The sequence below is a fragment of the Syngnathus floridae genome, chromosome 12 (assembly GCF_059516105.1).
Source record: "Syngnathus floridae isolate MCC-2025c chromosome 12, RoL_Sflo_1.0, whole genome shotgun sequence".
NCBI classification, from domain to species: Eukaryota; Metazoa; Chordata; class Actinopteri; order Syngnathiformes; family Syngnathidae; genus Syngnathus; species Syngnathus floridae.
Genome location: NC_142424.1, coordinates 3,098,982 through 3,115,724, shown reverse-complemented (window position 1 = coordinate 3,115,724; position 16,743 = coordinate 3,098,982). Strand labels below are relative to the sequence as shown.

At 43.0% G+C, this 16,743-nt stretch overlaps 4 protein-coding genes across 6 annotated transcripts in view; 1 reads left to right on the top strand and 3 right to left on the bottom strand.

Moving 5' to 3' along the window:
- Positions 1 to 44: 44 nt before the first annotated feature.
- On the bottom strand, positions 45 to 1,857 carry inip (ints3 and nabp interacting protein). Its single transcript, XM_088391381.1, has 4 exons — positions 1,065 to 1,857; positions 702 to 795; positions 462 to 549; positions 45 to 390 (listed from the first exon to the last, which is right to left on the bottom strand). Exons 1-4 carry the CDS (start codon positions 1,087 to 1,089, stop codon positions 292 to 294), a joined length of 306 nt encoding a protein of 101 aa, XP_088247507.1. The 5' UTR covers positions 1,090 to 1,857; the 3' UTR covers positions 45 to 291.
- On the top strand, positions 1,524 to 6,967 carry snx30 (sorting nexin family member 30). Its single transcript, XM_088391379.1, has 9 exons — positions 1,524 to 1,863; positions 2,791 to 3,006; positions 3,554 to 3,664; positions 3,732 to 3,890; positions 4,253 to 4,442; positions 4,740 to 4,939; positions 4,998 to 5,087; positions 5,209 to 5,361; positions 5,466 to 6,967. The coding sequence occupies exons 1-9, from the start codon at positions 1,729 to 1,731 to the stop codon at positions 5,541 to 5,543; spliced, it is 1,332 nt and encodes a 443-aa protein (XP_088247505.1). The 5' UTR covers positions 1,524 to 1,728; the 3' UTR covers positions 5,544 to 6,967.
- Positions 5,660 to 9,935, bottom strand: slc46a2 (solute carrier family 46 member 2). Its single transcript, XM_088391380.1, has 7 exons — positions 9,303 to 9,935; positions 8,325 to 8,495; positions 8,029 to 8,238; positions 7,736 to 7,907; positions 7,578 to 7,661; positions 7,339 to 7,495; positions 5,660 to 7,179 (listed from the first exon to the last, which is right to left on the bottom strand). The coding sequence occupies exons 1-7, from the start codon at positions 9,756 to 9,758 to the stop codon at positions 7,101 to 7,103; spliced, it is 1,329 nt and encodes a 442-aa protein (XP_088247506.1). The 5' UTR covers positions 9,759 to 9,935; the 3' UTR covers positions 5,660 to 7,100.
- Positions 9,936 to 10,044: 109 nt separating this feature from the next.
- The window catches only part of palm2akap2 (PALM2 and AKAP2 fusion), a 33,572-nt gene continuing 26,873 nt past the window's right edge, over positions 10,045 to 16,743 (bottom strand). The window contains exons 10-17 of one of the 3 annotated variants that reach the window (XM_088391376.1): positions 16,320 to 16,541; positions 14,312 to 14,674; positions 14,150 to 14,248; positions 13,975 to 14,076; positions 12,432 to 13,872; positions 12,157 to 12,335; positions 11,938 to 11,964; positions 10,045 to 11,335 (exon numbers count right to left, since the gene is read on the bottom strand). In XM_088391376.1, the coding sequence (XP_088247502.1) occupies positions 11,222 to 11,335; positions 11,938 to 11,964; positions 12,157 to 12,335; positions 12,432 to 13,872; positions 13,975 to 14,076; positions 14,150 to 14,248; positions 14,312 to 14,674; positions 16,320 to 16,541 (2,547 nt within the window). In that variant the 3' untranslated portion in view covers positions 10,045 to 11,221. Of the gene's footprint in view, positions 11,336 to 11,925; positions 11,965 to 12,156; positions 12,336 to 12,431; positions 13,873 to 13,974; positions 14,077 to 14,149; positions 14,249 to 14,311; positions 14,675 to 16,319; positions 16,542 to 16,743 lie in introns of all 3 variants that reach the window. The other 2 variants (XM_088391378.1, XM_088391377.1) reach the window with 2 other exon arrangements.

The window sequence follows — 16,743 nt, the reverse complement described above, 5'->3', positions numbered from 1 at the left end:
GTACCTCTGAGTACCCTGCACAAAAAATAATCAAACTCAGTCAATTCCGTTTTAATATTTTATTTTGTAAACAGCATCAAAAATAATTCAATTAAGAAAGACAAAATCATGCACCAAAATATGCATACACAGTATACAGCATAAAATCCCAGTGTTAAAAAATATTAGGGATTTTTTTTTTCTTCGCCAAATAACTGCAATGGATTCCAACTCCAGATTGTTGCCACGATACAAATGTGCCCACATTTGTAAGATCTTGAAGAGGAATCTTGCAACAGGGTGGCTCAGGGGTCATGACTCTGGCTCCAGGCGTGGAAGCACGGGGAGGATCAGGTTACCAAATGACGAGTCCTGAGTGATGAAGAAGCCTGACGAGTGTGCGTGTGCATGCTGCGGGAAAAGACGCAGTTCAGGAAACCGCTTCCAATAATTTCAATTTTTTACGAAGCGGTGAACTATACCTGCAAAGCTGCTTTCTGCTGGGCAACAATATGCTGCTGCTCTGCACTATCCCGGAAGTCCTTCATGTTGTGACGAGCTATTGAAATGCTGTGGAGTGAATGGGAGAGAGCATCTTAGAAAATTTTGAATCATCTGTTAGTGTGAATAAAAAAAAACACGAGTGAGAGTAAACTGGATGCATTTGTGTAGATGTGTCAAAATCTCCATGGTTGTGACTTTGGTGGCCACTGTCCTGCTACCTGGCTCCAGGAGTGCTGGACTGATTCTGCATCAGCCGCTCCCTCTCTTTCTCCAGCTCGGCCAGGATTTGTACTCGGGCCTTGGTCTGGAACACTGCGTTGGGGTTGAGGAACAAGCAATGCAAATTAGCACCACTGAGCACTACTAATACACATCGAGCACTGCAAAGCAAATTTTGAAATTAATTAATTGGGATGAGAAACTAATCTATTGACTGTCTGTAGCGTAAGAGGTGACTTGGTCGCTAAAATGGGGTTATGATCTGCCACTTTCAAGCAACTGCGATCCAGATAATGACAGTGCGCCTCGTAGAGACGCAACGTAACGACACGGAGCTAAAATATTTTTAAAAAAACACTTACCTGGTCCTGAAGGAGTGGTAGTCATGTCCCCGACGACAGAACACAGACAAATAGTGGATTTATATGGTACTTTTGTTTTTCTAGTCCAGCCGATGATGCTGCTTGGTAAACGCTGTAGTTGCGGGGGGATTTTGAAAGCCCCGTAAGGTGCCTTTGCTGATGCCTGATGTAAAATACTTAGAAAGGTATATCTACTTATATTTGAAAACTAAAAATATATTTACATTATTTGTACCTACATAGATATCCGATATATATTCTAAAACAATATTATAAACATCATGTGCATTAAAATGTTACATTAATGAGTTTGTAAAAATCTTACATTTTCAATTCGGTCTTTGCCTTAATGCTTGCGTTTTAATGTGCATAACTACCCTATGCAAAATTGTTTTTATTGCATATTTTACAAATGCTTAAGCGCATGTTAGATGCCCCGTTGTCACGCGCAATGTTTACTTCCGGGTTTTCGCAGCTTTAACCTCCGCATCTGCGCCGTAGCTGTCAGCTGACTATTATGACCAAATAGCGGCTCGGAAAATCCGTCCCTTACTCGAAGACGAACAGAAAATATTTTCGCCTGTCCGTGCAAACGCCAGTTGCAGCCGGAGACTGGACAGCCGCTAGCCTCGACTTGCAGGCGAGCCCCCGCGCCTGCCGCACAATGAGCGCCGGCGCACAGCGCGGCCTGGCCAGCTCGGGGCAGAAGCACATCGCAGAGATTCTACACCCGTTGTCCGCCTCTGACGAGCCGCTGTCCCCGGGGCCAGATGTCAGCGTCACCGCTGGGGGCGACAAGGTAGGTTGGTCCCAAGCCGTCCTTGGTGATTAAAGCAAAACAAAAGAAAAAAGCAGACAGAATATATTTTTTATCCTCGTAACCTGTTGTTTCCACTGGCTGCAGGAAGATTTGAAAACTTACCACTTTGAAATAACAATCAAATCACGGAGTAAAACAAACAAGCCTTTATAAATGTTCTGCTAATAAGGTTTTCGTGAGAACACAAGCGGTTCTTAATATTCGTCAAGTTTTATTATCTGCTATCATGATAACAGCGATCTCAATGAGCGCACCAACGGCACTTTATGATGATCATTAAAAAGTAATCATTATATGTCGGGCTATAGTGTAAAGTTACACTTGCACATTAAGTTAATCCAACAATTTTATAATACTCTATGCCGCATATCCAGTTTAAAATCATGGACAGATGGAGTCTATTCTATATTCTAATCTATAACCCCAGTCAGGATTATTTTGGTGTCTGAGCGTGTCTCCCTTTTGCAGTGGCCTGCTTGTTCATTCAATGCAATGATGCAACCCAATGCAATTACGAGAACCATGATTACAAGTTAGGCTTTGCACCACAGTGTAGAAAAAGCTCTCAGACTGTCACAACCGAGATCCAGCTCAGTCTAGTGCTTGAGAGTGACTGCATGTGACGGCGAGGAAGTTAGAGATTCTCAACACTTGAAATGTAAGACTAATATAGTGCAACCTCTGAGGTCAACCTCATGATTGAAAAATATTTTGCCCTAGTAGGAAATAGTGAGAGGATTCAAACTAGTAGTCTTAAACCCGGATGTAATTACACTAGCAATGTCTTTGGTAACAATGTAGGATTGTCACGGCGAGCTCAACGAGAGCATTATTCACGGAGAAACACAACTGATCACTTCTTTGTTTGCACTTCCTTGTCTTTTTTTTTTTTTTGGGTTCCCTCAGGAGCCAGGGCTGTCCAATGGGACGCCAGCGGACACGCCGAGTCCCGCCTCAGCATCTTCGCTCTTCAACAGGCTGCAATTGGACGACGATATCGAGTCGGACCCCCGGGATTACTACGGCTCCACCGAAACACGTGATCTGTTTGTCACGGTGGACGACCCGAAGAAGCACGTCTCGACCATGGAGACGTATATCACCTACAGAGTGTCCACCAAGGTCTGCTTATGACTAAATTCACTGAGTATCGTGAGATCTCATTAGGGTCAATCAATGCAAGCTTGTTTTCATTAGCTGCATTTATTTGAAAATAATATTAAACATCAAGACGTATAATCTATAAACAGGAAAGATGTAACATCACCTAAACAGGTCACGTAGCATCAGAATGCGATAAACTAATGCAGTTTTCTCGCTTGACGGAACACATTAATTCCATTTTGGTTAAGCGCCTTTCACTTCACTCCTAATGAAAAACGATCCAGGGATAAATTCAATCACTTTGATTTACCGGACTGGCGTTCTGCTTGTATGAGCTTCCTCTTGTGGTGTGTTGAGAGCGCTCCCCTTCCATCCTGAGTTGCAACAGAGGCGGGGAGACAATGCCTGGTGGCGCCATGGCAACCGTTGTTATGGACATATCGGTGCTAGGCTGGCCTTATACAAATATCACAGTTACGTATTAAGGCATAATGTTAATTAAGTTCATGCTAGGTCGTGGATTCTATCCCAGTCGCGATGGTTGAAATCTGTCTGTATTCTCAAGACTACACGGATTGAATTCGACCTTCCGGAATACTGCGTGCGACGCCGTTATCAAGACTTTGATTGGTTGAGGATCAAGCTGGAGGACAGCCAGCCTACCCACCTAATTCCTGTAAGTTGATCACAGCTGATGAGATGAAAAGAAAGCTTCAGTCATATTCTTTGCGCTCTTCTTTCAGCCTTTGCCGGAGAAGTTTGTAATGAAGGGCGTGGTGGATCGTTTTTCTGAAGAGTTTGTCGGAACGCGCATGAAAGCGCTGGATAAGTTCCTCAAGCGGGTTGCCGACCACCCGGTCCTGTCCTTCAACCCGCATCTCAACGCTTTTCTATCTGCTAAGGTGAGACTCCTCGGGGGGGGGCGGAACATTTTAATTTAACAACAAAAAAACGTTTTGTCGACATCATCCGTTTTTTAGTGACTCCGATAAATCAGTTACAGGGAAAGTAGACCTCCTGATGCAAGAAAAAAAAAAGTACAAACAAGTTGCAAATTGTATTTACTTTCTCACCAGGAGCAGACAAGTAGTTTCTCTCTCAATGCGATAAAGTGATCATCCATCAAATCTGTCCAGACAATCTTCCGTTCTCTTATCACATGCAATTTAGGTCATGTGACTCATGGTCAGGGACTACAATGCATAATCAACAACGAAAAAGCAATTCAAATGAATAGAAGCATTAAGTTCTTGTCCGTCTGCAGGACCTGAACAAGCGTCAGGGTCTGGCGCTGCTCACCAAGGTGGGCGAATCGGTGAAGCACGTCGCCGGAGGCTACAAGCTACGGGCGCGGCCGGCCGAGTTCTGTGCCATGGGAGAGTATCTGGACACCTTCAGCCAGAAACTGGGCACCATCGATCGTATTGCTCAGAGGATCCTCAAAGAGCAGTCAGGTAATATCTAATCACAAACTAGATGTAGAATCAAGACTGGACTATGAGCGGCAGTATAAAGTTTTGAGTGTCGCTGGTTGCTAACTAGCTTAAAATAACAATTTCCCGTTCAGCAAGATTCGCTGCGCTGACAGTGAGGAAGTAGCCACATCTTGACCCACATTAGATGTTGCGAAATAGGAAGTCACACAAAGATAACACAACCTCACCTCTGTGTATTTTTTTTTTTTTAAAAAGTCATCCTCCGCATACAATCCTCACCAACCAATGATATTTAATTTCATCTGACACCAATAGAGTACTTGGCTGAGTTACGCGAGTACGGCTCCGTGTACTCTAGCTGGATGGGAGCTGAAGAGGAACTACAGCCCCCCCTGGAGGGAGTGGCGAGCTCCGTATCCACGTGTTGCGGAGCCATGGATGACCTATGCGAAAACATCGGGCAGGATTTCCTACCCGTGCTCCGAGAGTATATGCTCTACATCGAGTCCATGAAGGTGAGAGTGATGTCATTTTTCTCCCGACTACCATCAATATCTTTGATTGTATTTCCAGAATGTGTTGAAAAAGCGCGACCAGTGTCAGGCGGAGTACGAGGGACGCCTAGAAGCCGCCATATTGCGTAGACAGGAAGACAGAACGCCTGTAAGTATCACCACCTTCCATGGCTGTCATTTTGCAGTAACGTCAAAGACCCGATGTTCTCCTTCACGTTTAGCGTTTAGAGCTCCCTTGTAGTAGTAGTCCTTTTTGTGTCTCCTGCTAGATGCCACCTGAGGTAGAACGCTGCCAAGACAAGGTGGAGTGTTTCAACGCCGACTTGAAAGCCGACTGGGAGCGTTGGCAGAATAACAAGCGGCAGGACTTCAAGCAGCTTCTCGGTGGCATGGCCGACAAAAATATTAATTACTACGAGAAGGTATTTGGGACTCTTATATCCACACGCATGGAATTTGATTTAGTTTTGGATGTTTTGATCATCTAGCTAGTTCAAATTCACCATTATTGTCCGCTTCTCTGCAGTGCCAAACAGCGTGGGAGTCGCTCATAAGCGTCCTGCAGGACAAACAAACTGAAGAGCAAATGAGCGAGACGGATTGAAACGACTCATCACGTACTTTTTTTCACGCCAAGGACCGAGCAGACCAAATGAAGGACCGCGTTCCCTCGTTCTCCTGAGTCGACTGTCCAGATCGGACTTTTCTACAAGCCAGTACGCAAACTGGTCAAAGAGCGACGATTTTCTTTCTCCAGACTTTCTTGATGTTGCTTTTTTTTCTACTTCATAATATTTGGTTGCCAATGCTGCTTATTTAATCACACGCTAAGGAGGCGTGCTTCATTTTTCTCTCCCTCATTCTTTTTACAATATGAGGCAAGGGTACTATTTTTTTTTTCCAGCAAACTGATTCCCGCCTGAGTAAAAGATTGTTTTCCAAGGGTTTCTCAAATGTGATTGTCAGCTTACTTTGAAAAATCGATACTTGCCACAGCGTCTGCGTTTCACAACATGGCCTTTGAAATGCGGTAATAAGCTCAAACCGAGCGTGTTAGCTATCTGATCGGTATCTGGTTAGCATCCAAGGCTGAGCCCTGTCAGATCGACCTCACTTTCGATTACTTTGGGACTAAATCACTGTCACTAATCTGAACAGATTTTCTAGCTTGTCACCTCATGGTACTGCAACAATGGCAGTTTTTTTTTCAGTATTGTAATCAAAATCGATGTTACCTACAGCTTAGAAATGTGCCTGTTCCTGAGTTTGCTTGTATTTTCAAGCAAATGTTCTGCTGTCTATTTCAGCAGAGGTACAGACTGAAATTAGCTTTCAAACTGCCTTCACTAAATGTGGCAGTTGTTTCATTAAAATATTTTTTGAAGTAACATTTTGTTTTTGTGTAATTTATCCCAAATGTACAGGTGAGGAGTTGTGGATGGATCCATTTAATGTGAAAATGTAAGAAGGGATGACAAGTTCTCAATAAAAATATTAAGCTAGTATACGGAATGAATAGACATAGCTTCTATTTTTGATAGAGCTTTATGTTGACTTTTTTTTGCCTTCTGATTGCTGCACTATACACAAATCCTCCCGTCTAAAACGAGTTTCAAGTGAAATGTTGATTTGACAAAAGTAATAACTCTTGTGATTTTTTTTTGGTAACATTTATTTCAGGTTGAAAGCCCAAATGGGGACAAGATGACAGCTGCCAACATATATTCTGTAATATTTTTTTGAATGTCCTGTATTAATATATACATTTTTTGCATTATTTACATCACAGCAAAAATATATTCAACTTTCTGTTAATTTCTTTTAAAAAGTTATAATGTCAGTTCTGTTCTGTTTATTGCTCCCTGATGTTTACATTTTACTTTCAGTCAATTCTGGAAACTTGAACATCTTGTAATTAGCTATAAATATAAAGTCTGTATATTGATGTTGTTTGATGCAATAATATTTACCTCAAATTATTTTGAGATATATTGGACCAAAATTAAAAATAAAGTGATTTGATAATTATTTGCTAAGCTTTTCTTTTTTTTTTAATTGTATTAACAGTTAGTGTTTTTAAAATGTCCATCATGACTACTTACATAAAACACACACCAGCTCAACCTCCTTCTAAAGTTTTTATCTTCTGTGGAAGCATGCTTTAGTCCTCCTCGTCTCCATGGCGTGTCTCGGTTGTTTCTTCGGAGCTTATTGGCTGAGACCACCTCCATGCCATGACGCTTCAAGAAAGAAGAAAATCATTTTAACCATCACTTCATTGAAACCAACAGTGCCATCTAGAGGAGTCAAAAATACAACTGGTTCATGAAGCAAATTCAAAGCTTCATTTTCCCAAAGGTGCTTTGCATAATATGGACATAGTAGTATGTAAAAAGGACCTGATAGGAAACATTCCCAGAACTGCCAGTATGCTGGAGATGGTGAAGACGAAACCTGGGAACCATCCCAGTGTCCTCTGGTAGAGTTTTGTAAAGGCGGGGATGTACGCCAGAGCGGCAAACCTCAACACCAGCTGCAGGACTGTCAAAGTGATGCCTGATGGCAAAGAGAGCGAACACAAGGGGGCGCTAAAGTACACTATTGTGGGTTTTTAAATGGCAAGATATTTGTTCCTCACCACACAATGATGTTGAAACCTGTTGTGAGAGTAGTGACCTAATTGTCGGCAGCGGGATAAGAGCAAAGAGGGTGAGCGAACGAGCTGTGGAGAAAGTCAATCTTAGCTTTGGTCTTGATCTATGGCTCTCGATACAAAAACAGAAAATGACGGCTTACAGAGGTAGAACATGTAGGATGCGGTCACCAAGGACATGAAGTAGATTCCAGTGGCGAAGGAGATCATGCCGATCAGGATGAGCGTTACGTCGCTCACGCAACGGCGAAAAGCAAGTGCACCGAGGAAACTGGTGAGGAATATTGCAAAGCCTGCTGCGTTTCCATAACCCACCTAGAAGAGCAAACTTAGGGTTAGGTTAACCTGGTTAAATTAAAAACAACAAAAATAAAGAAATTTTTTTGAATCAGTGTCAAAAATATGTCATTGCTGTATATATTTTTCCAGCACATACTTGGGTAACATTCCAATGGAGCGGTTCTTTTATCACAAAGATGCCCAGGATCTCAATAGCTCCGCCCACTGAGGAACCATACAATATAGCAGCAGAGAAGAGCAGAATCACGTTCACCGTATTCTTCCTTGAGAACATCTCTGGAGGACCACTGTCGGAGTGAGGGAGGAGTGGGCTGCTCTCCTCTTGCTCACTTGATACTTTCCTCACCTAAGTCAGAACAAGCGATAAACACAGCCAAGCTGTTACGAGTCAGTTTAGAGCAACTTTATGGTGTCTAATAAGTCCAAACAGACCTGCAGCAGCATTGTGGCTTGAATGAGGCTCAGCAGATGGAGAAGCGTGCAGACGCAAAGGAGGACGGTGCCATGCCCAATGCTAGAACTGTACAGCAAGAAAACATGACCTGACAGCAGACTACCCAGCAGGCCTGCTACTCCATACATTAGCTCCACTCTCATCATCACCTGAAGTAGACACAAATGACTTCATTAACTAAGTCAAGCTCCAAATAATTCACTTCTTATTTGACTCCAAATGTATTATGGTCAAAAGGGACTGCTTTATTTTCCCCTTTGAAACATTTCTATTTTGTATTTGATTTTTGCACAGGTTATAGGTCACATCAATTGTAACAAACATTTTCTAATTCAATTTGGTTTAATTTTTGTGTATCATTGAAATCTGGCATTTGATCAGGGGGTATGTGAGGCAGCTTTAATTATATGGCACATTTCACACAGGATTGCTCAATGTGCTTCCCAAAATAATTTAAGACATTCAAAATAAATTAAGGCAGAGGATGTGGAATAAAAAAAAACACTAAATGAGCACAAGTCAAAACAAACAACTGCACAAAACTAACTTGGACATGGAGGTGTGACAACCACCACAACCAAAAATCTCTGACCTGCGCGGCCAGGTAGCAGGGAGCTAAATACAAGCCAACTGACAGGCAACAAGGAGCACCTGGCAAGATGCAAAGTGTTGGAAGAACCTGATTGGTCAACACAAAGGATCAGGAAAGTGAGATCAGGTGGAACCAAAACCTAAAAAAATGCATAACATGAAAGAAAAAAAAGCACAACTGCATAATTATCAGCCTATTGTGCTTTTTGAGTAGAAACAAAATAGATTAAGACCAATCCTTGGGGTTGAATTAAATAAGACTTTTTCATTGTTTGCCAATTTAAATATTTAACATTTGCTGTACATTAATAGTGCATAATAATCATAATAATAAAATTACACCAAATTAAAAAAGGGTGTCTAACCTTGGAGCGACTCTCCGCCTTGGAGCCCAGCGACACCAACGTCATGACGCCAGGCCAGTAAGCGCAGAACCCGCCAGAGGTCCCAAGAAGAACAGCTGCCGCGAACATCACCTGGATGGACAGCTGCAACAGAACCACCTGCAGGAGCGCAACCGTCGACACCAGATACCCGCACAGGGGGACCACAACGGGGGCTCTCCTCCAACCCCGGTCCCCCACCTTGGCGAGAAGAAGAGCCGGCACAATGGGCATCAGTTGAACAATGAGGTTGTAGACCATGTAGAAATCCGACATGGCTCTTTGCTGGTCATCCTCAGTGGTGTTGGCACACCGGTCCTTGACCACCATGAGCAGGGCCGTATCAAACAAAGAGGTGCCCAGCTGCTGGAGCACGACGAGGGGCTCAACTCGGTGGACCACCCCGAAAGCGCTTTGACACCAGCTCCACGTCGTCATGTTCCACTCAATAAGCGTGCATGATTGCAAAATGAAACCTCAGAGGAATGCGTTGGTTCTAATCGAGGAAGGGAAGTAGAAAAGAAAACAGTTTGCTAGGGAAAGTCCCACTTCCTCATCCTGGTACACGCACTATAGATCACAATTTTAATCAGTCATAAATCTCTTGTAAGATGGGAACACAACATTTATTAAATTAAATTATTATTTTTTTTACAATGTATTTAATGAAATGACTCATATGTATCCCATTCATACCTGTAAAAACATGAAAGAACACAAAAAATGGTCAATTTTTGTATTTAATGCGAAAATATTTATAATATATATAACAGGCGATTAACTGTGAGCCGTACACGTGCTATATAAAGTGGAGCACAATATGAACATACGAGTGGTTAACATGAGGACAAAGGTTATGAATCTCATAAATTTGCATTATCAACCAAGCTATCGGCTTTTCAAAAGATAAATAAATCATCTCTGCATCAAGAATTCAATCAACAGAAATGCTGTGCTGTCATTCCGTTTGTATAGTTTCACACTGGGAGGCTTCAGCTAAAATAAACAAAACTTTTGTTTTGCTAAAAGTTACAAAAGTCAAGCGTAAGAAGCCATTTGAATAAGCCATTAAAACCTTAAAAATAAAATCGCCAAAACTTCTCAGGCTTATTTTTTGCCCTTTGTCCTGCACCTTGGTCATATTTAGCATTACTGCACTTTAAAACAAACATCATTTAAATATGTCATTTAATATATTATTATGCGTGTAAAAGCAGTTTTAATTGAGTGAGTCGAGGGGCAGACAGGTCAGTGTCCATCCGAAGGACACTTGGACAAGACACTCCGGCAAATCAAAAATGGTGACCTTTGGTTCAAAAATATTCTCACCATTCTCTTGACATTCACAAAAAAAAATGACCGTTGTCGAGTGGGTTTCATTATTTGTCGTCGAGCTTATAGAAGAAAATATCTTAAATAGGCAAACTGGTTGTCTCCACACTTTTTATAAAAAGTTTTCTTTTTTTGAAAACATTTGCCATAGCTAGCAAGTATAATAAGTACACTGGAATAAATGTGCTCCTGTCAAATACACAATCCTACCTTAGTATAATACAACAACTGTCTACAAAAGACACCGTCAACAAACCAAGAAGTGGTTTTTAGACCAACGGCAAATTTCCAGCCTGCTCAAAAACAATCACAAACATGACCTTTTATTCCTTCCTTGTTTAAACCTCACGCAGATGAATACTGAAATTGCCTTTTTTGCATCACCTTCCTTTTTTCGTCACATACTCACATCCCCGTTTTTCCTTACACTTGCAGAATCCAGTCCAAAAAATGGACACTTCCTCGTTGAGCTCCTACTGGTCAGACCAGAGAGTCATGTGATCATCAGAACACTAAGAATAAAATAAATACTGTTTCCCCTGACTGTCCTTCTCCCCACCATCCTATTTTCACTCCTCCTCTTCCTCTTCCTCCTCTTCTCCATCTTCATTGGCATAAATTCCGGCTTCCCACTTAAGCGCCATGTCACTTTTCCTTCGGGTGATGCGAGTGGCCTCCAAGACCTGTTAAAAAAAATAAATTGAGAAAAATAAATTTCTTTTTCCTATTCCATGTCACCATGCAACCACGGAGTAAGCTCTTGGGTCAAAGGAGAAACTTTCACTATCAAAACCAAGGTACAAAGGGGTGGACATATTTTTCCAAGCTAATTTTGGACATCACTTTTTGGAGTAAACAAAATTTTCCTTTATCATTCAAATTTACAGAAATGACCCCCCCCCCCCCCAAAAAAAAGCCCCCCTTTGTACTTGACAATAAAAACATTTGATCACTCAGGTGTGTCATGCTTGATCAGGTGCCCACGCCCAATCTATACACACACACACGTGCCAGGGCCAACACACACAAAGTGCTTCAAAAACAAATCAGGGGTGGATTCAATCGATTAATTAATCGTGAACAATCGAGACCGCCCGCAGACTTGGGACACATTTTTTTGTCGATATACTTAATATTAATCAAATATCAAATTCTCCAACATTATCTCCATTTAAATTATCCAAATACACAGATTCAATGTATAAATACAGCTTAGTGTGTCCCAGATCTGCGAGTAGTGGTAGAAATCAGGTTTTGGATGTGCGTCAGGTACCTCAGTGGTTACCTCATTAGCCAGCAACAAATGGGCATACTGAGCGACCAGCAGGAGAGAAGCAACAGTACACAGTCAACACAATGGACAAAAAATGGAGGACAATAATCTTATATACTAGATAAAGAAAATGGGATATCATTATTATGAGAAGACACGGAACAAAAATCCCCGTCTGCTTTCATTTCCTGCTTCAAGTCTGGAAAATTAATATATATGACGAATACTCACACTGTTATCTTCCATTTTCTCCCTCCTCTTCACTTTGTGTGTTTCATAGTCTTCCATAAGTGTCTGCATGAAGTTTTTGGGCCGAGATCCTCCAGAGTCCTCGCTGCCGGCGTCAGACAGAGCTCCTTCCGACGGCGAAGGTGAGACAGGCTGAGCGGGTCGAATTTTTTCGATCTTTCCTATGGCGTAAAAGAGTAAATGGAGTACACATCATTTTATGTCCCCTTGGGCAACCATCTTGGAACAGATGTCAGACAGGAAGTACGATCACTAACCTGGTGCTGTCCTTGACGTCAGCGTGAGTCTCGTCGGCAGGCTGTTGCTCTTCAATTTGTCTGCCGGGGATATGGTGGTTTTCCGTACCCCTGTTCTGGCAGGAACTTGACCGGTGCCGGAAGGGTTCTCGACACGAGGAATAGCAGCAGGTTGTGCTTCTCTCTGTTTCTTCAGGTCTTCCTCTCTCTGCTGAGCTGCTCGGATCTCCTCCTCGATCATGGACAATGTACGTTGTTTCTTGGAGCGAAGGCGGAATGGTCCGCTTGCCACTTCCACCTCGGGGGCTTTCGTCGCCGCCGCAGTGCTACGCAGTTCAGCCGCTTCGGAATACTTACTGAAGTAGCTGAACTCAGATTTTTCGGGGCTCGGTGGGGAAGGGGGACGGCAGACTGGGGCCGGCCTGGGTACATTGGTTGTAGGGCAAGGAGCCGGTGCAGAAACTGGGGCTGAGGAAGCAAGTGCTCTGGCGTAAGAAGACTGGATCTTGATCCTTGGTCCTCCTTTGGGTCTCTGTGGAGGGGAGACAGGCTGAGAATGAGTTGGAGATGATTGTGATGACAGGGTTGGACTGGATGAGGATGACTCTTGCTGCTGAGGAACATCTTGTGTTGTAAGCTTCTCTTGGAAAGCAACCTGAACCTCGGGAAGTAGATCCAGTTGCGGGGAAGGGTTAGATGTAGCAGCGATGGAGGAGACAGGTGACTGCAAATGGTCAGCTTCTCCAAAAGACAGAGGGGAGGACGATACTGGCACTGGACTACTTGTTGAAGTAGAGGATGAGGACACCGGGCTGCTCATTTGTGAAGAATCCAAGTTCGGGGAAGAAGACTGCCAGTCGCCTCCGTTTGTCGAGAGCGCGTTTTGAATAACGTTTTGGACAAGAACTTCTGCTTGGTATTCCAGCTCATCTTCTACTGCACTGCCAGTGGTTCGCCCGTTGACTGGTGTAGTGGGCTGAGGGGTCGATGGTGACACCGGGGTAAGTGGGAGTGGTGTGGGTGGAAGTGAAGCCCCACTGTCTGAAACGCTATCCAAGCTAAACACCGTCGTGTCCTGAGAACGGACGGATAACTCTTCCAACCCGGAGTCGGATTCCTCTGGGAGATAGCCTAGGGGAAACTGGCTTTTCCCTTCCTCTTCATCACTTACATTTGTCATGACAGCCCGGACACTGGTAAATTCTCCTGCAATTCCATCATCGGACCAGGTCACGTGACACTCTCCAACTTCAGGAACAATGTTGCCATGGTTGCCCCTCGGTATGGCCTTGGAGAAGGGTCTGGCAGAGTATATGTGAGGAGCGATGGAATTCTTGGTCATATCAGCTTGCAGGAATTGCTTCCTGGCGGATGAGAAGTCAATCTTTTTTTCCACAACGTCTTCCTTCCTGATTAACTCTGGGTCAAAGGTAACCAGCGTGGGTGGTCCAGTAACTTGGGGCTGCGAAGACGGAAAGTCAGAAATCAATTATCATCTAGTCTACTCACATTCATTACCGTCCATTATTTTCCAGATGAAAATCGGATACGGTATGGTGCTAACCTGTGTGTGCGAGTACGTTGGAATCTGCTTCTGTGTTTTTCTCTCTTGGTATTTTCGGAGGGACTCAAGCTGTTCTGGGTCCAGCTGCTCTTCCAAGGGAACCTTGAATAAATGTGGGAATATCCCTTCAATGAGTGTTCCGGTATTACAAAGTAAAAATAAAATCATCAACTACCTCTTGTGGAGGGTTCCACCAACGTTGAGCAATACCAGGGTTTTTCTTCACTGCCTGGTCTCGGATCAGCTCCTGACGCTCACGTTCCAACTCCTGGACCTGTTGGACGGGCAATCATCAGTGATACAAAGTAATGCAGTGTTCCCGAAACCAAACACCAACCTCTTCCGGATTTCGTCTCCTTGTCACTCGGACGTGCTGCTCTTCTCCCGGGGTGAAGAGTTTTGCCGGCCTTTTTTCTTCCTGAAACGCTCTCAGCTCGAACTTTGCATTGCTGTGGCTCGGTTCATCCGTCGGTATATGCCCGTTGGTTTTCACAAAGGATTCATCCTGATGAAGGACGGTGGTTTGTCTTTGCCCCTCTACAATGATTGGTCGGTGATAACCAGGAGAGGACTCGGACACACACACAGACGAATACGTTCCGTCGATGCTGATGGGTTTGGTGTATGCAGACGGGGAGGAGTTTCCATTAGTGGGTGTTTCGGAGGCTGCATCTAACACTTGATCCAGGTAACGGATCTCCTGCGAACACAGGGGGTGGAAAAAGCAAAGGGAATAGATTCCTGGTTTGTGGTTTGACACATTTGATTCATAAAAAATGCTCAGCTTTATTTTTCCTGGATCGGCTGCCCGACTATGTGGTTCAAGTCTAGTTTTGAAGGTCAACCAAATTGTGAGTATAATGTTCTGAGCATGTGTGGCAATGTTATCTTATATTGTGTGTTTGGTTAGGGTTAGGGTTAGTGTTAGGGTCGACTTGAAAATGAACAATGGATTCGATTCGACTCAGTGGGATTACGGTTTGATTTGGTATGGTTCGACTCAATATGTACATCTAAACATACAAAGAGTGATCAAAGTCTAAGCATTGGGCACCATAGATGTCATGATGTCATGGTGATGTCGATGAAACAATGGAATTGAGAAAGTATGACTTCGCAAAGGTTTGGGATGTCTTTGTGTGATGACATCACAGTTCTGTAGGCATTTGCTAAACGTGTGAACCGTTGCAATTGTAGTGATGGCTGACGGATCAAAATTTCGTTATTTCGCATCATTTCAACTCAACATCTTAATGTGAGGTGAAAATGTTGTCGCGAGTGAGGGAATTGGCCAGCAGCAGGTATAACTTGGCCAAGCAGAAGCTCACCAGTGCTTTTAACGAGGAAGGAAGGAAGTCACTGGAGAATCAAGTGAAAGACCTCAAGGCTCAGCTCAAAATAGCAAATGATCAGATCAGCTGTCAAGGAGACAAATTAGCAGACTTGTCTGCCAAGCTCAAGTCAGAAGGGAATGAGAACAAGATTCTCTGGGACCAGGTGGAATATTTGACCAATGAGGTCCAAACGGAGATCAAAACGAAAGACGTTGAAACCATCACGCCGAAAAAAACACAAGAAACAGGATACAGCAGTTTTTGGGAAAAACGTATGAGGACCAAGATCGTTAAGGAAACCGATGACGGGATTTCCCTCAATGGGGACATGGTACAGCAACAGTTTCAAGTGGATTGTCGGATTACGGTGAAGAACGGGAATACGATTTCCACGGAGAGGAGTGATTTGTTTTCTTCAAGTGACACGTTATCGGACAATTCGAGCGAGGCATTGTCCAAGGACAGTGAGCAAACGAATGACAGTGACACGTTATCAGAAGACACGTATGATGTGGTCTTCAACGAGACAATGTGGGGGAACCTCAAGAAGGAAACCATAGAAATACGACAAGATAATAATCAAATGGTTCCGGTTGAGTGATCCGAGACCATCTTGGATGTAGGTAAATTTTGAAAATTTGTCCAAAAATTGTGAAGTTAAGCTTCATGTGATCTTTCTTTTGAAAGAGTTTTAGGAGAATGTGATTAAAAACATTATTGTGACACAATACACAAAAACATACGTATCTAAATATTACATTTAAAACATTTTTTAATGTACGTACTGCCGTGTTTGTTTCTTAAAGAAGTTAAAGTTGTACATTGCATTTACGCCATTCACATGGATTATTGCAATATAACATTTTGAATTCAGAATTTCCGTAACATGTATATATTCAGCGAATATAAAAAGTCTACACACCCTGGTTGAAATGTCAATTTTTTTTGTTGATATAGAAATGAGAGGAATAAAACTTTCCATAATTAACCATCTGGTGAGAATTTACATACCTGCTCGACATCACTGTCTGATGTCTCGGTCTTGAGCTCAACTCCACTTTGACCTTGGATACTGGATCTGCTGAGGCAGCCATGTTGAATTTGCTGGCTCTCCACTTCCATGATTAGCGGTCCGTCAGTGATGATGCTGACTGATTCTTGGAAAGTGACACACTTCAAGGCTCGTTCCTTAGGTGTGGTGCCACTGACATCCTCGGGTGCCTGCCACGATTTCTGGAAAAAAAAAAGACGCTAATCGCATTAGCCTGGTCTGCATTGCTATTTAGGAAATGTTAAATTTCACAAGAAAGCAAACGAGTCGGGTCACGCACATGAAGTCACTTTTGATAAATATATTATTACTAATATTCGGGAGCAAGCAAACTATTTTAAAGCAATAAAAGCAGACTGACAGTAAATCTCATTAAAAAAAAAA